This window comes from Schistocerca piceifrons, chromosome 4, assembly GCF_021461385.2.
Source record: "Schistocerca piceifrons isolate TAMUIC-IGC-003096 chromosome 4, iqSchPice1.1, whole genome shotgun sequence".
Lineage (NCBI taxonomy): Eukaryota > Metazoa > Arthropoda > Insecta > Orthoptera > Acrididae > Schistocerca > Schistocerca piceifrons.
The window spans coordinates 269,019,936-269,044,207 of record NC_060141.1 but is presented as its reverse complement, the minus strand read 5'-3'; the positions used below and the strand labels follow the sequence as shown (position 1 = coordinate 269,044,207).

The 24,272-nt window shown below is 39.6% G+C and overlaps 1 protein-coding gene across 2 annotated transcripts in view; it reads right to left on the bottom strand.

Annotated features, from left to right (window-relative positions):
* The window catches only part of LOC124795166 (band 3 anion transport protein), a 590,830-nt gene that overhangs the window by 44,780 nt on the left and 521,778 nt on the right, over positions 1-24,272 (bottom strand). For both annotated transcript variants that reach the window (XM_047259057.1, XM_047259058.1), the window contains exons 19-21: positions 17,309-17,469; positions 16,183-16,348; positions 15,612-15,859 (exon numbers count right to left, since the gene is read on the bottom strand). In XM_047259057.1, coding sequence (XP_047115013.1) covers positions 15,612-15,859; positions 16,183-16,348; positions 17,309-17,469 — 575 coding nt within the window. The remainder of the gene's footprint in view (positions 1-15,611; positions 15,860-16,182; positions 16,349-17,308; positions 17,470-24,272) is intronic.

Here is a 24,272-nt window from a genome sequence, read left to right as displayed (position 1 = left end):
CGGATGAAGGAACTCTTGAAATGTGAGGATATTCAGTCAATGGACTGCCCTGCCTGTTCACCTGACTTACATCTTATCAAGCACGTGTGCAATGCATTGGCAAGACATACTGCACCACGTCCAAATACATCACAGTGGAGGAATGGAATGAAGAACTCCTTAACAACATTGTGGCCTGCATGGGAGCACATTACACAGCCCACATGTGGTGATCACATACCCTAGTCAGACAAAATGTCCAAGCGGTAATCCTGAATCATGCGACTTCAGTGTAGTTATTGTCATTGAAAAGTCACACCTGTTTATCTCATTGTGTATTTCTTTCAGTTACCTTCTGTACTATGCTGTAGCAGTTCACTTGAGCAATGTCCCTTGACCGTGACATCATGCAAAAGTTACAAGTTTTGCACAGCGAAATTCATGACACTATCCTAGTTTTTGGAATATTAGTTACTTCCTGAGGAATGAGGTAGGGATATCTTGGGGAGGACTGAAAAGGATGAGAGGAATCTGTCTATTGCTTACTGGGGACATTTACATCCTGGGGTCTGAGGACCTGTACCATCTTTTGAACCTTCCACATCCTATTCCTCTCCTCCCTTTTTGGCAGTCATAGATATTACACTTCCTGAAGGTAAAAACTGACCAGCAATATTGTCACAAATCTTATGGTTTTCGTAGGCAAATTTTCATCCTTTTGATACTAAAAACGTATCTGAAATGTAAATTCTGTGATCTTTATACTATCTGTGTGAAACTTTTCATTAGCTCTTACTAAATTATTAATCTGTATAATGATGACCACACAGGTAAAAAAATATCCAAAAGCAGTGTATCCATACTGTCAGCTACATATATGTTAACCTCCAATTAACACAGTGGAAAGCCCAGGATGGAATAACAACAATATGGGAAGAATAGATTGCTACTCACTACATAGTAGAGATTTCTGCTAGCATATCTATTTCAGAAGGACATTATCAAACAACACAAATATTTTAGCACTCTTTTTCATTGTGTCTGTCTCCAACTCAATGCCCTCTCTACATTGGGGGGGGGGGGGGGGGGGGGGGAGAGAGAGAGAGAGAGAGAGAGAGAGAGAGAGAGAGAGGAGGAGGAAAAGGAGAAGAAGAAGAAGAAGAAGGAAGACTGTACACAAATCTGGCATAGTGTTACATGATGAGTTCTCTCTATTGTGACATATTTAATTCAGTTTCGTGGAAAAATATCCTAGACAATTACAGTTTTTAATTAGTTAACAGTGAGTGACTACATTAAGCAGGATGATCTCCATCTGCCAAACATCTGTGAAGTGCACTGTGGCCTCAACCCCAAAGACTTCTGCGGTGCCACAGAAATCATCTTTACCACTGCCATCCAGGTCAGCATTTGCCAATTTCTGCTGGACACTCTGGTCGCAGGTTAACTCCTGCAACTTCCTCTGAGCCTTGTCCTGCCCCAGCCTTCCACAGTACTTAGTAATTCAAGCAACATAGTCCAGGGACATAATTATGACTGGGGAGAACTCATGTATGGGATTCTCCAAGGATCAATCTTAGGTCCACTACTGTTCCTCATACACTATGTGATCAAAAGTAGCTGGACGCCTGGCTGAAAATGAATTACAAGTTCATGGCACCTGTTCCTCATACACTATGTGATCAAAAGTAGCTGGACACCTGGCTGAAAATGAATTACAAGTTCGTGGCACCCTCCATTGGTAATATTGGAATTCAATATGGTGTTGGCCCACTGTTAGCCTTGATGACAGCTTCCACTCTTGCAGGCATACATTCAATTAGGTGCTGGAAGGTTTCTTGGAGAATGGCAGCCCAACTTCCATGGACTGCTCCACTGAGGAGAGGTATCGATGTCAATCGGTGAGGCCTGGCATGAAGTCGGTGTTCCAAAACATCCCATAGGATTCAGGTCAGGACTCTGTGCAGCCCAGTCCATTACAGGGATAGTATCGTGGTGGAACTACTCCACCTCAGGCCATGCATTATGAACAGGTGCCCGATCATACTGAATGATGCAACTGCCATTCCCAAACTGCTCTTCAACAGTGGGAAGCAAGAAGGTGCTTAAACATCAGTGTAGGCTTGTGCTGTGATAGTGCCACGTAAAACAATAAGGGGTGCAAGCCCCCTCCACGAAATACACAACTACATCATAACACCACCGCCTCCAAATTTTACTGTTGGCACTACACGCGCTGGCAAATGACATACACCAGGCATTCGCCATACCCACACCCTGCCATCGGATCACCACATTGTGTACTGTGATTAGTCCTTCCACACAACGTTTTTGCACTGTTCAAAAAATGGCTCTAAGCACTATGGGACTTAATTTCTGAGGTCATCAGTCCCCTAGACTTAGAACTACTTAAACCTAACTAACCTAAGGACATCACACACATCCATGCCCGAGGCAGGATTCGAACCTACGACTGTAGCAGCAGCGCGGTTCCGGACTGAAGCGTCTAGAAACGCTCGGCCACAGCGGCCGGCTGCACTGTTCAATAGTCCAATGTTTACACTCCTTACGCCAAGTGAGGCATCGTTTGGCATTTACCGGCGTGATGTGTCACTTATGAGCAGCCGCTCGACCATGAAACCCAAGTATTCTCACCTCCCGCCTAACTGTCACGGTACTTGCAGTGGATCCTGATGCAGTTTGGAATCCCTGTGTGATGGTCTGGATAGGTGTCTGCCTATTACACATTACGACCCTCTTCAATTGTCGGCGGTCTCTGTCAGTCAGCAGATGAGGTCGGCCCGTACGCTTTTATGCTGTACATGTCCCTTCACGTTTCCACTTCACTATCATATCGGAAACAGTGGACATAGGGATGTTTAGGAATGTGGAAATCTCATGTACAGATGTATGACACAAGTGACACCCAATCACCTGACCATGTTCGAAGTCTGTGAGTTCCATGGAGCACCCCATTCTGCTCTCTCATGATGTCTGGCAGAAATTTCAAAATTTTTAGGGGTTCATATTGATGAGAATTTAAATAGAAAAAAAAATACATTTTGGAACTCCTAAAACAACTTAGCTCAGCCACATTTGTGCTTAGACTCATTGCAAATCTTGGGGAGAGATAAATCAGTAAATTGACAGGTTTTGCATATTTTCATTCATGATGTCATATGGACAATGTTCTGGGGTAACTCATCTCTTCATTGTGCAAACAAATGTTGTAAGAATAATATGTGGTGCTCGCCTCTGATCATATTGCAGACATCTGTTTAGGAGTTGGGTTTTCTGACTACTGCTTCACAACATATTTTTCCCAAATGAAGTATGTTTTAAATAATCCACTGCAGTTCAAAAGTAACAATGAGGTACATAATGACAATATCAGAAAGAAAAATGGCATGCATTACTCCATATTATGGCTATCTTTAGCATAAAAAGGGGTGCACAGTGCTGGAACAAAAATTTTTAATCACTTAACCACCGATATAAAATGTCCGACAGACAGCAAAGTAAACTGAGAAAGTTTCTCCTTGACTCCTCCTTCTATTCTGTAGAAGAATTTCTGTTACTATAACATAACATGTATGTGGTGGGTAAAAAAAAACCACACACACACACACACACACACACACACACACACACACACACACACACACACACACAACAACAACAACAACAACAACTGTGGTGTACGAGAATTTTGGGGTAAATTCTAGAGACACTCGTATTTCCACCATCTTGAACATGTGTTATTTTAAAGATGAGTGTGTGAAAGTGGAACTTTGTCTACTGCACCACAATCATGTGTGTGCACAACTGGTGTGAATCGGACAGTTGACTGGCTTGGGCAGGGAGTTGCAGCGCTCACCTCAGAAGTCAGAAGTTACACGCCCAGCATAAAGAGCAAATGCAACGTACTCCATGATGGTGCTACATCAGTCATCATTGAGAACAGCTGAATGTTGTTAAAGAAATGAAAAGATACTTACTTATTCACCTACTTTCGTGAGGTCCAGATGGTGGACTTGCTAGAGCTTGCTTTAAAAGTAACTGAGTGTATGGACTTATTTTAAGAGTATAAAAAATTTCTCCAAAACAGCATCTTATTTTCGGAGAAGATGTTCAGAATGTAGCCATATGTACAGCTTAATTTACAATGTGAATGTAAAATGACCCACTCCACATTATTATGACCGATTGTGCAAAATGATCCAGGGAACACGTAAATAACTAACAGCAGCACCTATGGGCTTTGATCCACTGCCCCTTGAGCCTCCCAATGGTGGTTACATCAGAATATGTTCCATCCCCATTTCTCTCCGCTGGTGGTTGCTACTGGGGGAAGGGGCAGGATGTAGTGGCACTAGCCAACATTGCTAAGGAAACTGAGTGGCTGGTCCAACATTGCAGTTAGCTGCTGTAGCACTGCTACCCATATGGGAGCTCCCTCTGACAAGACCACACCAAAACTCCTACATATAAGCCAGCCCAGGAACCGTATGAGTTTGTTGTAAGGCAATTTGTGAAGTGTGCACCGATTTGCATCTATGTTTTATTGGCAGAACTCAGATACTGCTTGAAATGGACCTAGACTGGATTGTTTACTTCAATACAGTTTCGAGTACTGCTCTAATAGTTTTCTTCAACAGATCACAAACTGTCTAATAAATCTAAGAGAGTCCCCAACAGTTCAGTGTATAACTCACATTTACAAAACATACAGTTCAGGGATGCAGTGTTTTCATCTGCCCATGACAGGAACTGGTAACTAGCAGGGACATGGTGGGGACAGAACAGTGTTGCTAAATGCAGCATTGGTAGTCAAGAGCTGGTTGGGGGGAGTGGATAGCAGAGGAATGAGAAGAGGAAAGGACTGTGCATGTTTGTCAGTGGGACAGAAGGCATGTGAATGATTGGAATAGGAGTAGGGAAAGTGACAGACAGATGGATGACGGGGACTAGCAAAGATTGATGCCAGGGGTGCTTACGGGAACAAAGGGAATGTTGTAGGGACGGTTCTTCATGTTGGATACAGCAAGTGATATAATTTGTATGTATCTGTCACATGACGGAAAGATCAAATGGCTCATTGGATGTATCACGTGATCCTTGGTTTTTCCACCCAAATTCATCTTCAGTTGAGCTATCATGACGGTGATTATAACTGATGTCGAGGTCATGCCATTAACATATACATTAAGCATGCACAGTTGAACCATGTACCACCTGAGAATGGGCAGGACTTACAACAACTGTGAAATAAGTAAAGAAGCTGCACAATTCTGATGACATTATGATATTAACATTTTCAGTTTTTGGGGAAAACACTGAAAGCCTGGCCCTCTTATGTTGCCAGGGATGCAGTTACTGTTGCTTAAGATGTTGTTACTCCTTACAACATCATCTGCAGAGTGACTGGAAAGACTGCAATGTGATTATTGTTGAAAACCAAGCTTCTAGGAACTCACTTCAACTGTGAAGCTAGAAGACACCACCTCAGCTTTAGCCACAGTCAACTTTCTCAATACAGACAGCAATATCTCTTATTTGCCTTGACGCTGTGACAGTTAAATTGCTGATGATGAGCAAGTACTAATATCGTTGAACAAAGGTCTTGGAAAGGATGGACTGTGATTTCTGCTGTCACTTCTGTTTAAACAGTAATCTCTGACTGCATATTACCCTGTCTTCCATCTTTAAGCTCTGAGGTTTTCAAATCTCATCTGATGCAGTCCCCAACAATCACTCTTTCTTTCTCATCCTGTGTAGTGTCTCCCCTGACCCATGGTTCTGGGTGACTTTCCCAAAATCCCTTTTTCTAGACCTCTCCAGTCCTTTTCCTTCACCCCTCTTCCTTCCCTTTCAATGTTTCTGCGTGAAGAAGGAGCCACTCGCTCCATAAGCTTGCCATTTACAACCATTTCCTTCACCCCTCTTCCTTCCCTTTCAACCTTTCTGCATGAAGAAGGAGCCACTGGCTCCAAAAGCTTGCCATTTACAAACGTCTTTTATGTGTGTGTTCTGCTGCCGCTTGGTGAGTAGATTTTTATCTATCCAGTTAAATTATTTAGTCAAAAATAGATTTTTTTGTTGTTATATTACTTTTACTGTCTAATTTCCTAATCTAAGCATCACCTGATTTAATCTGACTACATTCCATTACACCTACTTCACTTTTGCTAATATTCATCTTATATCACCCTTTCAGGATGCTGTCCATTCCATTCAAAATCCTTTACTATCTCTGACAGAATTATATTGTCATCAGAAAATCTCAAAGTTTTCTTCTCCCTGTTTCTCCTAATTTTTTTCTGGCTTCATTTACTGCTTGCTCAGTGTACCAACTGGAAAACTTTGGGGATAGGCTACAACACTGTCTCAAACCTGTATCCACCCTTTCATGACCTTGAATTCTGTATAAATGCCATCTGGTTTCTACACAATACTAAATAACCTTTCACTCTCTCTATTTTAGCCCTAACTTTCAAAATTTCAAAGAGTTATTCCAGTGAACATCACTGAAAACTTATCTCCAAGTGTACAAGTGCTATAACTGTAAGTTTGCCTTTCCTTAACTACCTTCTTCTAAGATAAATCATAGGGCTAGTACTGCCTTGTATGTTCCAACATTTCTCTGTAACCCAAATGATCCCCCAGAGAAGAGCTTCTACCAGTTTTTCTTGTGTAAATAATTTGTGCCACTATTCTTCAACCATGACTAATCCAACTTAGTTCAATAATATTCACACATGTCAGCACCTGCTTTCTTTGGAAGTGGAGTTTCTACATTCTCTTGTAGTCTGAGGGTATTTCCCTTCTCTCATGCATCTTGCAGACCACAAGGAATAGTTTAATCATGGTTGGCTCTTCCAACGATATCAGCAGTTCTGAGGGAATGTCTTCTATTGCACGGGGCTTGTTTTGACCACGGTCTTTCAGTGCTATGTCAAATTCCTCTTGCAGTCTCATATCCCCCATCTCATCTTCATCTACTTCCTCATCTCTCTGTACAATACTGCCTTCAAGTTAATTTCCCTTGTATAACTGCTCTACACACTCCTTCCACCTTTCAGTTTTCCCTTGTTTGCTTAGTACTGGTTTTCCACCTGAGCCCTTAATATTCATACAGCTGTGTCTTTTCCTGTAGGTGACATCTATGTTTCCTTTATTCGTACATGTTCCTATAGACATACATTTGTGTTCTAGCAGTTCCTGCTTAGCCGTTTTGCACTTTCTGTCAATCACATTTTTAGAAGTTTTTATACCCTTCGTCCCAGCGGAGGTTCGAGTCCTCCCTCGGGCATGGATGTGTGTGTTTGTCCTTAGGATAATTTAGGTTAAGTAGTGTGTAAGCTTAGGGACTGATGACCTTAGCAGTTAAGTCCCATAAGATTTCACACAAATTTGAATATTTTTCTTTTTTGTATACCCTTTTTCCTGCTTCATACACTGTATTTTTATTTTTTCTCCTTTCAGAAATAAAATTCAATATCCCCTGTGATATTGAAGGATTTCTACTACATCTAATCTTTTTACATTTTTCATCCCCACTCAAAGCTACCCAATTGTCTTCTACTGTATCCTTTCCCCTGTTTCAGTCAATTATTGTCTAATGTTCACTTTGAAATTTTGACAACCTCTGGTTGTTCCAACTTATTCAGGTCCCATCTCCTTGATTTCCTACCTTTTCGCAAATTTTTCATTTTAATGAACCGTTCTTAACCAACAAATGTGGTCGACTCCACTTCTGCTCTTGGAAATGTCTTACAGTTTAAAACCTAGTTCTAAGATCTCTGATTTATCAGTGTACAATCAATCTGAAATCTCCCAATGTCTCCATGTCTCTTTTGTGAATGTTAAACTAAATGTTAGCAATGATTAAATTGTGCTCTGTGCAAACCTCTACCTGGTAGAGTTTCCCTCAGTTCACATTCTCTTACTATTTTTCCTTCCCCTTCTCTTCATTCTAAAGAAATCCAGTCACCCACCACAATAAAATTTTCATCTCCTTTTTATGAATAATTTATTTTTATTAATTTAATCATATATTCTTTCAATCTCTTTATCAACTGCAAAGTTAGTTAGTACATAAACTTGTACTATTGTGGTGGGTGTTGGCTTTGTGTCTATCTTGGCTACAATAATGCATTTGCTATGCTGCTCCCACATTCCTATTTTTACAATTATTATTAGACTTTTATTTGATTTTGTATTTATAACCCTGCACTTACCTGACCAGAAGCCTGTAATATTGCAGCGAAACTTCACTGATCCCCATATATCTAACTTCAAACTATCCATTTTCCTTTTTAAATTTTTGAACTTACCCACCCCATTAAGGGATCTAACATTCCATGCTCCTGTCTATAGGATGCCCATTTTGTTTTTCCGAATAACAACATCCTCCTGAGAAGTCCCCACCTGGAAATCTGAATGGAGGATTACTTTGCCTCAGTAATATTTTAACCAAGAGGATACATACACACATATCCAGTGATCACAGGCCTTACAGACCATGCACTGCTTCCATAAACAATCTTCATTCCTTCCTGTTTTGTACTCGGTTCCTCCAGGTGTCTCCAGTCCCCAGGGCTACCAGGTATTTTGTCAGATCATTCAACGAGCATTACCTTGGTTGTCCTATGGGCCCTCTGATGTTTGGTTCCTCTCAATGAATATCATGGAAAGAATAGCAAGGGGAATGAAATGCATTTATTCCCTCAGGGAGACGCTCAGCTCAAAATTAGCAAACACTAAGATGAGAATATGTAGCTGCGATACACCCAGCAGTCATGTATGGTGTGGAAACCTAGAGCGTAACTACATGAGAAAAGGAAAAATCATTAATAGTTGAAAGAAGAGTAAGACGAAGAGTAAAAGAATCCTGGGGGCAGTTCATGTAGCCAGTATTCCAGAACAAAGATAGTTGAACAAAACATTTGAGGGGAAACCCAAGAGGATGCAGTCATTATTTAACCATACTGCAAAGCTGCATGTCCATGAGAAAAGTGAGAGCTGTAGTTCCCCCTTTCTTTCAATCATCCAGACTGTTGCCCCTGCGACTACTGCAAAGAATGCTGCTGACCCTTAGGAATCATGTCTATCTGGCCTCTGCACAGGTACCCCACCTGTGTGGTGCACCAACAGTACAGCTATCTGTATCACTGAGGTACACAAGCCAATGTCTGTGGTGTATGGAGCATTTCCTTATAGTCACATAATTGTTTAAGAATCCATTTTGCCCACAATTGCAACTTGTGTACCATCAGGTGTCAAGCTCAGCCTTTCATTAATGGTATGTTTTACTTGATAAAATTGATCACAAACCACATCCTGCTCATATTATCTGTTCCATGGTGAACTCTTCCAGCATCTAGTATTATCTACACTGCAGTGTATCTTACAGCACCCCTTCTCCCCTCTGGCCTTTCCTATGGGGTTAGCAAGCAACAGAATGTTCTTGTTTGGTTTATTATAAATTTTCATTTCATATATTGCAAGCTGAAAATACAATTTCAATCAAGGAGCATGAAGCATATCTTGTGTTACATGAATGATCAAGCTTTTGACAATGTTGACTGGAATACTCTCTTTCAAATTCAAACTGTGGTAGGGATAAAATACATACAAAAACAGTGAATTAGATTAGGAAATGAGACACTTAAAGTAGTAGATGAGTTTTGCTATTTGGGAGGCAAAATATTTGATGATAGTCAAAGTAGGGAGGATATAAAATGTACACTGGCAATGGTAACAAAAGCATTTGTCAAGAAGAGAAATCTATTAACATCGAGTATAGACTCAAGCGTCAGGAAGTCCTTCCTGAAAGTATTTGTATCGAGTGCAGCCATGTATGGAAGTGAAACATTGATGATAAACAATTTGGACAAAAAGAGAATACTAGCTTTTGAGATGTGGTGCTGCAGAAGAATGCTGAAGATTGATCACATAACTAATAATGAGGAGGTACTGAATATAATTGTGTAGAAGAGAAATTTGTGGTACAACCTGACTGAAAGAAGGGATCGATTGGTAGGACACATTCTGAGGCATCAGGGGGTCACCAATTTAGTAGTGGAGGGAAGTGGGGGAGGGGGGTAAAAATCATAGAGGGCGAACAAGAGATGAATACAGTAAGCAAATTCAGAAGGTATGTAGGTTGCAGTAGTTACTCAGAAATGAAGAAGCTTGCGCAGGATAGGGTAGCAAGGAGAGCTACATGAAACCAGTCTTTGCACTGAATACCAACACAACAACATGAATGATGAAAATTATTTTTCTTCAACAGTTGTGGTCTCCTGTATAAAAAGTTTATAATTTTATAGGTTATAAAGAGATTACAGTAAAAGACTATAATTTTTTACACAATACTCAACGTGATTTCCTTGGAAATTAGGTACTCATGTTTCTAATTATACTTTTCTGAAACTTTATTACATTACTTAGGGTTTCTAAAAACAACATTATTGCATCAAACAATTGAATTTAAATACAGTATATGATTTTTCACGTTTACTTGTTAATAGTGCTACATAATACTTGCACTGCTTATGTGAAGCTCTTTTCTATGTATTCAAAATGCACATTTCAGTTAAAATTCTTACTCAGAATAAGTACTACACATTTTACAAAGTTTACTTCCAGTACTTCTTGATTTCTTTTTATTATACCTTTCAGTTTAATGGCATTATCTTTCTTATGAATGGGCTGATTTCTGTTCTCCTTCAATCAACTAGTGTCGCTCCCTCTACAAGAAATACATGATAATGGATGACAGATAATACAACAGACAATGCTAATGCATCCTCAGTCCAAAACCTAACATGAACCTACTGACCCTAAAGGCCCATCGATCTGTTCGCAAATTTAAGTCACTTTTTAGCACCTGATGGATACATTTCAGTTTCCTTCCTCCCTTCTCTGGATTCATATGATGTTTCAAGTAAGGACAAGGATTTCTTGTGTAACTATTACAAAAATGTAACAATATATTGGAGGTGCTGATGCACAACAAAAAGACTGTCACAAATAAAGCTTTCAGCCATTAACGCCTTCATCAACAATAAATGACAGACAAATATAAACACACACACACACACACACACACACACACACACACACACACACACACACACACACACACACACACACACACACAATCTCATGCAAATACAACTCACACACAACTGCAGTCTCAGACAACTGAACCCACACTGTGAGCTGCAGCACCAGTGCATGATGGTGGTGGTGACTGGGTGGGTATAAGGAGGAGGTTGGGGTGGGGAGAGGGAGGGATAGTTTGTTGGGGTGGTGGACAGTGAAGTGCTGCAGGTTAGATGGAGGGTAGGGGAGAGGTGGTGGTGGTGTTGGGGGGGGAGTAGTGGAAAACGAGAGAAGTAAAAAGACTGCGTGTGATGGTAAATGATGGCTGTGTAGTGCTGGAATGGAAACAGGGATGGGGCTGGATGGGTGAGGACAGTGACTAATGAAGGTTGAGGTCAGGAGGGTTATGGGAACATAGAATGTATTGTAGGGAAAGTTACCACCTGCGCAATTTAGAAAAGCTGGTGTTGGTGGGAAGGATCCATATGGCACAGGCTGTGAATGAATCACTGAAATGAGGATGTCATGTTTGGCAGCATGTTCAGCAACTGGGTAGTCCACATGTTTCTTAGCCACAGTTTGGTTGTTATGTTCCATCCTGGATTTTCCATCGTTTGATTATTACAAAAATATAGTTTTTTTTTTTTTTTTTTTTAAATCGTCACCACAGGAGATTCTTTCAAGGTGCAATAATCTCCTCTATTAATTGTACTTGATCCATGTCCAATTAACAATGCTCAATCAGTCAAACAAGAGTAGAGCAAGCTACCTCCTGTTTTGACAAATTGTATGAAACTCATAAAACTGCAATGAACCACTTTAAAATCAATAGAGATAGTTTATCTTTCTGTTATAATATTTGTAAAAACAAAGATGATGTGACTTACCGAATGAAAGCGCTGGCAGGTCGATAGACACACAAACAAACACAAACATACACACAAAATTCCTTCCCTCTCTCCTGATGAGGCAACAGTTTGTTGCAAAAGCTGAATTTTGTGTGTATGTTTGTGTTTGTTTGTGTATCTATCGACCTGCCAGCGCTTTCGTTCGGTAAGTCACCTCATCTTTGTTTTTATATATAATTTTTCCCACATGGAATGTTTCCTTCTATTATAATGTTATAATATTTGGTGCAATATACGAGAGTTGGAACTTAAATAGTGGCAACTATTTATTCACAACCGATACAAAAGAGTTATATGTTTGCACCTGTTACTGTTCTTCAAAGTAGTCACCAGCATTGCGTAGAACCTGTTGCTAGTGATGTGGAAGGCATAGTATACCGTTAGCAGAGCCTGTTCTGTTGATGGTGCGAATGGAGTGGTCTACTGCCTGTTGAATCTCTGGAACAGTTCTGAAGCGAATGCCACGAAGTAGTTCCTTCATCTTCGGAATCAAATCAAAGCCACAAGTACTTAAGTCAGGAAGTATGGTGAATGATACAGTATGTCCCAGTCCCATTGACCGAACAGAGCAGCCACAGCTCGCGCTGTATGTGGCCGCGCATTATCGTGAAAAATGATGGGTGGGTTGCGCAGTAAGTGTCGCCACTTCTTTCGCAAAGCTGGTCGCAGGTGATGCTCCAAAAATGAACAGTAATACTGTGCATTGACAGTCTGCCGTGGAGGAATGTAATGCATTAGGATAACACCATCACAGCCGTACACGAGAATCACCATAACTTTAGACCGCTCCATTCGCACCATAACAGAACAGGCTCTGCTAATGGTATACTACGCCTCCCGCATCGCTGGCAATGGGGTCTACACAATGCTGGTGACTACTCTGAAGCACAGTAACAGGTGCAAACATGCAACTCTTTTGTATCGGTTGTGAATGAATAGTTGCCACTATTTAAGTTCCAACCCTCGTATATCATAAAATTAAACACATGCTTGGAAGCTCTGAGAGGAAGTTTCATTACTCTCCAGTCTCAATAGTATCACAAACTAGCAAACCTTTGGACTAGTGAAGGAAAAAAAAATCTGTGGGTGCGGTGGCAGAGAGCTTGTGCACAATGATGTGAGGGGATGTAAACTCCTATCTGCACAGTTCAGGAAAGTTGGTGGTGGAGGGGAGGATCTAGATGGCTCAGGATGTGGAGCAGCCATTGAAAACAAGCATGCTATGTTCAGCTGCATTTTATGCCACCAGGTGGTCTACTCTGATCTTGGCCCCAGTTTGATGGTGGCCATTCATCCTGGTGGACAGCTGGTTGGTAGTAATACCAATATAAAAAGTTGTGAAATGATTGCAGCACAGCTGGTATATGATGCAATGGCTGTCACAAATGCTTTGGCCTCTATTGGGGTTGGATAACCATAAGCCTCTGATAGGACTGGATTAGGAAGTTCTGGGTAGGTAGATTTGGCAGGTCTTGTACCTGGATCTTCCACAAAGATATGATCCCTGTGGCTTGTAGATGGGATTGGAAGTGGCATGAGGATGGACTAGGATGTTTTGGAGGTTGTGTGGGTGATGGAGCACCACTTCAAGAGGTGTGGAAACGATCATGGGTAGTATGTCCCCTTTTGCAATCAAAGCCCAGACAAAGGATGTAGTTCAGTTGTTCTAGTCTGGGATGTAAATGTCTCTGTGAGATTCCCAGCATATTGGGCAAGGAAGTTCTTGCCACTGCAGATATGCCGTCCATGGGTGGCCAGGCTGTGACTCGCACACCAATCTGTTTATGAGCCATATACAGGAAATTTCAAAGTTTTAAACATGGCTTCAGCAGCAACTGTTGAAAATCTTCATGGTCAATGGTACAGCCAAACAGTTGCAGGATAAAGATTTATTGAAATCCTTGACCACGGTTTTGGTATATCTAAATATACCTTCATCAGAAGCAAAAATACACCTGAACTATTGAAATCCTTGACCACACTTTCGCTATACCTAAATGTACCTTCATCAGAAGCAAAAATACACCTGAACAGGAAAACGCCTTCATAGCACAACAACACTTGCAGCTTTCAGTAACCAAAAAAATTAACAATGTAATTACAAGCATAAAAAACACTGCAGTCACTTACTAAAATCACATCCTGCAGCGGAGATGCATAAAACAACCATGCCAAAGCACATCGTCGGTAGTTAAAAATAAAATATCACCTCCATCTGTACAGCATAATTATGAAGAGATGGTCGATGTGAACACGGCATGTTATCAGTACCTGAACTAGCATGAAGAGGGTGTGGAAACACTAGGGCAGGCAGTTTCACCGAGAGGAGGCACTTGTGGTATGTGCGAGACACTCCTGCACATTAAAACCCAGCGATACACACTCATGCATGTCAAGATTTTAAAAGTTATACTAATTCAAACCTTCTGTCTTAATAAATAAAACATATCAGAACCATTTAAAACATCTACATACAATAGAAAATACGAACACCTATTGTTCAGGTGTATTTTTGCTTCTGATGAAGGTATAGTCAGATATACCAAAACTGTGGTCAAGGATTTCAATAAATCTTTATCCTGAAACTGATGGCTGTTATCATTTACTGTGAATATACAGGAAACCTTCCTAGCCTCCCAAAAGTCCTGACCCCTTGTCTGGTTTAGGTTCATTGATGATATCTTCATTACCTGCACTCTGGACCAAGTCACCCTGTCCTCATTCATTCACAACCTCAACACCATCTCCCCCATTTGCTTCATGTGGTCATCCTCAAGCCCAAAGTAAGTAACTTTAAATCTTTATGTAGATTATTCTTATTTCCAGTTCTGATTCCATGAACTGATTTTTTGGTCTGAAGATGGCACATATTACTTGTGACAAAAATATTAAGGAATAAATATATTTGGAGGGAAAGGTCAGTATCCTAAATTCCTTGAATAGGCATCTATAGGACGTTCTTAAGTTCACACCACAAATAATTTGTAGTACATGGTTTTGGACTTGGAAAACTTTGGCTTACTTGACATTATGAAATAACAGTAAGTGAAGGTTTCTAGAATGTGAGAACACAATGCCACAGTTTGGCAGAAAATGCAGCATGATTTCATCAATAAAATTCACTGTCTGATAACACTGCATTCCAGTGGCAAGATTTGTTTAATAATTCTACAGTATGCTCTTCCCAACTGAATATATTATCAACCTGTAATCCTAAGAATTTAACACTGTGAACCTCTTTACCAGCTTCTCATAATATTTTAGATTTGTACTGAGATGGAACTGCAATAAGTGGTGCTGATTACATTAAAATAAACATTTATTTTACACAATGTATGACTGGTAACTTTGTCTCATACAATGGGTCTAAACTTTTATTAGGTTTACTAGACACAGATAAGTCAACATTAGTTAAAAAGCCTCATTTCTGCAGTTAAGAGTACATCCCCACACTAACAATAATACTAATAATAATAGCAGTTATAATGAATGTTAGCATATTATGAGCCTTAGATGCTGATGAACTGAAAATAATAATAATAATAATAATAATAATGCAAGCAGGTGTAAGGATCTAATCAGAGAAGTTAAGAAGTTTAATAATGAACTTACTCAGTTATGTGTGTTTCCATGAAGAGTAGTATGTACACGAGCAATGCAGGAGCACATGCTGCAAATCCAACCCACACATAGACTAAGTTAGCAGGGGAAATTATCCACCCTCTAACATCAGGGTTACTTGGTGATAGTCCTTCGGGGACTTTTAACTTTTCAGTGTATGTTGCTGGTACAAAATAATCTAGTATTACCATACTTATAATCGCTATTGGCACACCAAAGTCTCCCAATGCACGCCTTGCCTGAAATAATGACAATAATGATGAGGAGGATGATGATGATGATAATAATAATAATAATAATAATAATAATAATAGTAATAATAATAATAATAATAATAATGACAGAGTAATGACATCAATGTCTTTTGTTTGCAGACAAAGAGTTTTATACAAAGTACTTCAAAGGCACTGAAAAGTCCAGAACTCTTATGAGAGAACAAACAGCTATGAGAAAGTCAAAATTGACCAGATAAAATTAAACACATTCTTGAATTTTTGGAACCACATGAAGCTACACTGGCAAGGAGAGAAATAGAGTAATAGAATAAAACTGAGAAACTTACACTTCTTCCAAGAAACTTGCTGTTTCTGAACTGTCTCAGATAATAAGCTATAAAGAATGTTCCCAAGGACAAAATCAAACATAAGAGTGCTGTATTTGGTTGATCAACTTTGTCTTCTGTTCCAACAAATGCAAGTATACTGCTGTTGCCATTTGCTGCAAGTGCCCTGAAAGCATAATGAATAAAACTGTCAATGCATAAATTTATATCATGCAATCATGATAATTCCTTTTTGGGTACTGTTTAGCAAAGCACAGTGAGACAGACACCTAAGCAGGAGATGGAGTGAGATTGGGTGTGCTATATGAAACCCCTGCCCTTTATCAACATAAAAACTCTTGACCACAAACTGACAAAAGAGTCCAGCATTTGAATTTACTTTCGGTATTCTTCAATGCATATCCAACAAAGTGATTATAGCAGGAAGTGCCCTTTATATCTTATTACTAATGATCTTCCCTTAAATGTGACAGTTTACTCAGAGTGAACAGGTTTCAACAGTCATCCATGACCATTTAGATGACTGGACACCTTACCCATCATTAAAAAGAACATGTCAAAACAAAATAAATACCATCTGAACAGGCCTTGAAGGCTTAATGGTACCGCCACTGTGTCATCCTGAGCCCTTAGGCGTCACTGGATGCGAGTATGGAGGGGCATGTGACCGACACTGCTCTCTGGTCCATTTTCAGTTTTCGTGACCAGTGCTGTTACCTCTCAATCAAGTAGCTCCTCAACTGGCCTAACAAGGGATAATGAATGTAATTACAATAGTAGTAAATATATGGACAATAGTATTTAGAATAAAAAATCATCTGGTGAACCCCACTCAAAGTAAGAATGTTGTGCCACGATACTGTTATTATTAGGTTAACTGAAAACAAGGTACTTCTTAAAGAAAGATTAATATAATGCTAATATTTATGAGGTAAGAGTAATTACAGTTCTCAGTGGCAGAATTGTTGTTTTGCAATGGTCATATTATCATCCTTGTACAGCTCTGCATGAAGAACATATTTAGCATAAAGTGCCCACGAATACAGTCTTTTAGTAAATTCGTCTCACTTGTATTCTAAACATACATGATCAATAAATTACACATGGCCAGAAAATTGGTACTCACCCAAGATTTGTTGTATTTTCAACATAGCTTGGTTCGCTTACAGTGGTTGTATTTGTACTATTATTAGAACTCGATGAATTCTCATACCAAGAAGCAGCAAACAGGGAGAATTCATCCTGTTCTGCACAATAATCAGCTGTTAAGGGATGTTTCTGGAAAACCTGTGACAAATTAAGGGTTTGATACAGCAATGCTAATGGAAATGCTTTCATGTTATGCTTTCTACATTTTCAATTCTTTCCCTGATGTAGTATCTTAAATCACTAACAACGGTACCTGACAAATGCAATTTAACTATAACTTCAAGCAGCAAATAACTCAACAATAATAATATTGTTAGTAGACCTGCAATATAGCGGGGTGCAGACATATCAGAAGAAAGTAGTAACATGCAGCCAGAAAAGTAAAAATTTTTATATTCTTACTACAGTTAGCAACTGCATTTTCTGTAGAGTTGGCAGCATCAGCTTTGTCTCACACATCAGCAAATTACTGTTGACACAATGCATCCTTCAGTCTGTGCTCTTCATTCTTAACTCAATGTTACCTGTTGTGCTATGTAGGGGTAGTAAATAGTAGTTTTATTGGTTTTGTTGAATGAGTGAAAATGACTGCTAAAAGATTTTATGTTGAAGAATATATTGAGTATGGATTCATGTTGTCACTGTGTTGTGTGTTGTAACAGACAACCATAAAAGTAAAAGTAATGATGTGTATCCTAACTAAGCTAAACTTCACCAAAACAGGTCTTGGGAGCCCAATGGTACCGACTGACCGACTCCTGTGTTGTCCTCAGGTGAGAGGCATCGCTGGATGCAGATATGGAGGGACATGAAATCCGCTCACTGGTCCCCCAGCTGTTGTCGGTTTTTGTGGCCAGAGCCACTACTTTTCAATTAAGAACTCCTTGCCACCACAAGGGCTGCGTACACCTTGTTTTCCAACAGAGCTCGGTAGACCTGGGCAGTATCACAGGTTTCAGATAATTTAGTGCCTTCAGGCAGAGAAATATAGAGGGGGAAGGTTAAAAAGCAAAGGCAGTTCACTCAGCCTTAAGGTGAGAGGGGCCCACTTGTTGTGAGGTCAGTCCCATCTGTTGCCATCGGATCTCATATATTTCAGTCATGAGCAGCCTTCCAAATTACCTGTTATAAGTAGTTTTCTGGAAAATCATTTAGTATTGTTTCACATGATATTTTTTTCACATCTACCACTTAAAGAACACTAATTATTGCACTTGATTGTGGAATGATCAAACTCTCAACCAATGATGACAGTATGATTGAGGAACGTAAATCTTAGCAAGCTGAGATTTTCTCTACACCTTTTACTGCATATGGTGTGAATTCAATGGTCAATAGAAAGACCCATTTATGAGCTTATGTCCACCCTTGGTACTGATCCTTGCCCAAACTATTTTACATGCAGCTTCAATTTCTGTTTCAGTAGATTTAAGTTTCAAAAAATACGGATGTTTGGGTACCACATACTCTAAGTCATAAATCACAAAAATCAGTGGGTGACCATATGTGCATCTCTGCTTGCACATTGTCAATTGGTTCATGAGCAACACCAACCATTCCTATCCTGTGTCATTACTGGTAACGAGAAATGTTGTCTTTATGCTAACAAGGAGAAGAAAGGAATGGTTGAGCCCAGACAAAGCAGCAACTCCTCATAAAAAGACCTGTATGCATCCATGAAAGATAATACTATGCATCTTGTGGAAGAGAAATAGTGTGGTATACTATGAATTGCTTCCCCAAGGTGTAACCATCACTGTTGACATTTATTGTCAACAACTGTTGCAATCCAAGAACAATGACCAGCAAGACTGCATGAAGTGATGCTGCTGCGCAACAACACATGCCTACTTCCCGCTATACTGGCGAAAAACACTACACAGGACTTTAGTTGGAAAATCTTTCTGCACCCATCCCATTCACCTGAACCTGCACCCACTGCTTTTCACTTTTCCCACCCTCTAGGAAACAACCTTCAAGGAACTTCCTTCCCAGATCAAAATGCGCTGTGAACATAGCTTGATCAATTCCTCTCTGCAACACCAAGTGATTTTTACAGTTGCAGAATTGAAAAGTTACCCCAGCATTGGCAGACTATTGTGAAGGAGAATACATTATTGGTGAATAATGTTATGAAAAGGAAAGCTGCTACTTACCACATTGTGGAAATGCTGAGTTGCAGATAGGCACAACAAAAAGATTGTCACAATATAAGCTTTCGGCCAACAAGGCCTTCATCAAAAATAGACGACAGATACATACAAACACTCATGCAAACGCAACTCACACACACACGGCTGCAGCTTCTGGCAGCTGAAGCCAGAGGCTGCAGTCATGTGTGTGGCTTCAGCTGCCAGAGGCTGCAGTCAGTGTATGACTTGTGTTTGCACACGCGCATGCAGATCTCTGCTATATGGTGAGTAGAAACTTTCGTTTTCATGACATGTTGTAGTCCATCCTGGATTTTCCACTGTTTGATTATTCAGGAATAAACTTTCTCATATGTGTATCTGTTGTGTTTATTAAACTTATGGAAGAATGCTACGAATGTATGTACCATCCCAATAACTTAAGGAATGCAGTCACATCACATTGTGGACAACTGCTGGTATTTTGACTGGTTCACACACTGTCATTTTCGAGGCAAAACTGAAAGTGACAGGGTGTGCACCAGTTGAAATACCAGCAGTTCTTGATTATGACACCCAGCTGTATTCCCATAAGTTATTTGAGCATTGTATCTGCTAAGAGAAACTCAGCTCTTTGACAGTTGATCATAAGGAATCCAACAGTCTCATCTGTATGTGTGTTTAGGGAGGGGGATTTCTTTGGGTGCTTGGGGTCTCTTGCAACTACCAATATCTGAGCTAGATTGAGATCCAGATAATTCAAAAAATCACTGTGTGCACTGTGTCACCTACCTTAGCAGCGACCTCTGAAATGTAGTGCAATCCAGAGCCATTTGTGTTGAACCCACACTGCTCAGCTTTATAGTTCAAGTCTAAGAAGTTACAGACCAGCTTGTCAAATAATATTTGAAATCTTGGGTTCAAGCAATCCACTTACTTCTGAACTAAGAGGTGTGATCAGTACTGAGGATAATGATGCAGGTTCTGAGCTTTATTGAATTTTCCTGAGAAAGGCTGATCTTCTCAACTTCCTCTGCCAGTTTGTCAGAGATCCAAGTCTGAATTCAGCAAGCATTGTCTATTCCAATGTGTACCACTATCTGCACCTTGTACCTCCACAGGCTGCCAGAGTTTCTTCCCCATAATGTTAAATGAGGCCTCCTGGCATGTGCATAGAGTGCAAGAGGTAATCATTCTTATTCCTTGCTGCCATTTCATGAAGGCGTACAACTATGGAAGACCCATTCTAGTTGACAATGATTAACAAAATGCCTATCCTTTTGCACTTGCTTCCCCCTGACATGGAACACCTGAGGTGACAATAACCATAATCTTGTTGTTTGGGGGGTGTATTACCCTGAGTTCTTCCTGGTCCTTGTCTCCTCTGTTCTGGGCTCTTAGACCTATCAGTGACACATGATTCACAGTTGACAACTGGTGATAGCTAACATTTTAATGAGGAGACTCAATACAGCTGTCATGAATTTGAAGAATTACATATTTGCCATCAGCTGTACAAATTTGTTTTCTAACAGTTTTGGTTACAGTGATCATCTTCACAGGAAGAAAAAAAGCTGTACATTAGATGGATACCCCCAATGGATAAACTGTAAACCACATGAGTCATAAATGTTTAAAGAACCATGAATCAAACAATGGAAAAATCCAGGAAGGAATGTAACAACAATATTATGAGAAGGAAAGTTGCCTGAGACTGCAGTCGTGTGTGTGTGTGTGTGTGTGTGTGTATGTGTGTGTTGTTGTTGTTGTTGTTGACGAAGACCAATGGCTGAAAGCTTTAATTGTGAAAATCTTTTTTGTTGTGCCTATCTGTGACTCAGCATCTCTGCTATATGGTGGGTGGCAACTTTCCTTCTCATAATGTTGTTAAAGAACCATGATTTTGATACAAGCCCAAAATGACTTCACTATGATTAAACAAAATGATCATTAAGATGGTAAAATAAGGACCATCATCTGTACAGTGCAGATAGTTGAATTTTTGAGAGTAAGATAGCAATTGGTGGAGTAAAAGTGCAAGAATACATCTGGTACAATCAAATGGGAATGGAGGGCTTTTGACAGGCAAAAAGCAAATAGAACTCAGAAAGAGGTGGCCAAGAAATGAAATGTATGTCCTTCTGTTTCCAATAGATAGTGGAAACCATTTCCAATACAAAAATCTTCTCGGCTGTCCAGCTACATTAAGTGGTCATCCATCCGCAAGCTTTCAACTGAGTGCACCTCAGCCACGGTCAAGTGGCGACTACTCTGTGATTACTAACTTTGACTTATATAGCCATTGTATTGGCTGTGATATCACTGTTGTTCAGTCCATCACTATATGTGAGCTGTTCAAAAAGTATACGACCTAATTTTTTTTTATTGTTAAAACCAACTATGTCGGGGCACGTACACACTGGGCATATGTTGTGCACGTGCTTGATTTTTTTCATCACTCTGGAAACCACTGGTGACTGGATAGCTGTTGATAAATAAACATGTGTACCACATTTTATGGACTACAAAACAGACTTTTTTCCTTGAAAAATTGCCTTCAAAATTCAGATGGAGTCTTAAACTCAAAATTAATACAAAAATTTCCAGTGTTTGATTTAAACTTCCTGCCAATCTTAAAAATGGTCATATATTTCATGCCACGAGAAACCTATCTCTATCTGGTAACATTGGATTCAAATGACAGCAGCAGTGCATCGATGTGATGAGCATGAGTTGCAGGGATTCATAAGCCTGCTAACACTCTCTCCCTCCCACTCCGCCATCACAAACCCAGGACACTGTCTAGTCTATGATGCGTCACTGCAGCCTACAGTGCCAGTTAACTTGAATTGAAAATGATCTGTGGTATCAGTAAAGTACAATATTTTTTTAGTGACTAGTTTCATAATGGAGAAAATAAAAGGTTTTCTTATGACGTGGGCTATAAATTGAAAGTAATAAGGTACACAGAAGAACATGGAAACAGAGTAGCTAAGTGGCATTTTGAACCTAGAAGAAAAAAGTAATAATAATATTATTATATTGGCGAGCTAGTAAAGAAGAACTGAATGAAATGAGGAAGACTAAAAGTGCAAATAGAGGACGGAATTCAAAATGGCATATCTAGAAGATAATGTAACGAAATTGATTCAAGGACACCATCAAAGTGGTATTGAAAATAATTCAAACACATACTCATAAGCTAGCACTACAGTGGAACTTAACAGACTTCAATGGTGGAGTTGGCTGGTGCCACAGGTTTATGAAGTGTCATGCCATGGACTAAGCATGCAAATCAAAACCAAAATATCTGAGAAAATGCCATTAGAATATGAAGAGATAATGTTTTTCCATCGCTTTATTATTTAGAATCGAATGAGAACCAGTGTGGAACTATGCGAAATAGTGAATATGGATGGAACTGCTCTGCCATTTGATGTAATATAACGGTTGGCTTCAAATGTGCCAAAACTGTAACTATAAAAATACTTGGACAGGCAAAAATATACTATATTGTTGTCCTTTCATGGCGTGCTGACAGTACTAAACACAATCCAATCATCATTTTTAAGAGCAAAACGATGGCAAAACCTTCTGAAATACCACCAAGAGTTGTTGCTCATGTACATGATAAGTGTTAGATGGACAAGGCTGGTATGAAATTATGGATTAACAAATTGTCGGAGAGTAGGAAAGATGTGTTACTGAAGAAGAGTTCTCTTCTTGCGTTGGATCAGTTTAGTAGTCATTTGAAAAATTCTGTGAAAGAGAAATTGAGACAGGGAAATACAGAGTTTGCTGTTATTCTGAGAAGACTTACTCGACAACTGCAACCTCTTGATGTCTCAATACACAAACCATTTAAAGTGTATATGAGAGAGAAATGGAACAAACAGATGATGGATGAAACCCAACATGAATTCGTGCCAAGGGGTGCTTAAAAATAACCTACAATCAAACAAGGGTGTCAGTGGATAAAACAGTTGTGGTCTACAGTTAGAGAAAACATAATCAGTAAATCTTTCAAGAAGTGCAGCATAAGTAATGCACTCAATGGCAGTGAAAATTGTCTTATATACGAAGAGAACAATAATGACAACAAAGAAAAAGAAGAAGAAGAAGAGAAAAGTTCTGATCAAGATTTTAAGGAATTTTAAAGGTCATTTTGGTTTTATAAACTGAAATTTTTTTTAGTCTGACATTGCAATCTAATAATAAAAATGGTAAAAATGTAATTAAAAAAAACCACTCAAAAATTAAGTACGTAGCATCTTATAGTCCATAAAATATGGTAAGTGTTAGTCATCGGACTTCGTGTTGTGGTCAAATTGCGGAAAAAGTGGACCAAATCATTGCATCAAATTTTGTTTTAGGTTGAACGATTCTCAAGTTGAAACAATCTGCAAGAATCGACAACTGTTTAGGGATGAAGCAATGGGTACAACTGCTTTGGAGATGACTGCTCATCAGTAAGTTCAGGTAGGCCATCAACATTTGCAAATGAAGTTGTTAACTGATCTCACAAGGACCCTGGTGATGCAGGCTAGATGAATCATGACTAGAGAACTTGCAGCTGACATTAAAATTAAAGTGAGGTCAATTCATTCCATTTTAATGGAACAATTGGACCTAAAGAGGATCTCACTAAAATTTGTGCCAAAGCTGCCAACAAGGGAACAGAAGCAATTTCATTCGGAGATCGCATAGGACATGATGGATACTGTGAGCAGTAATCCCGACTGTCTTAACACAGTGATAACAGCTGACAAGTGCTGGGTTCATGGGTATGACCCAGAAATGAAGTATGAGTCA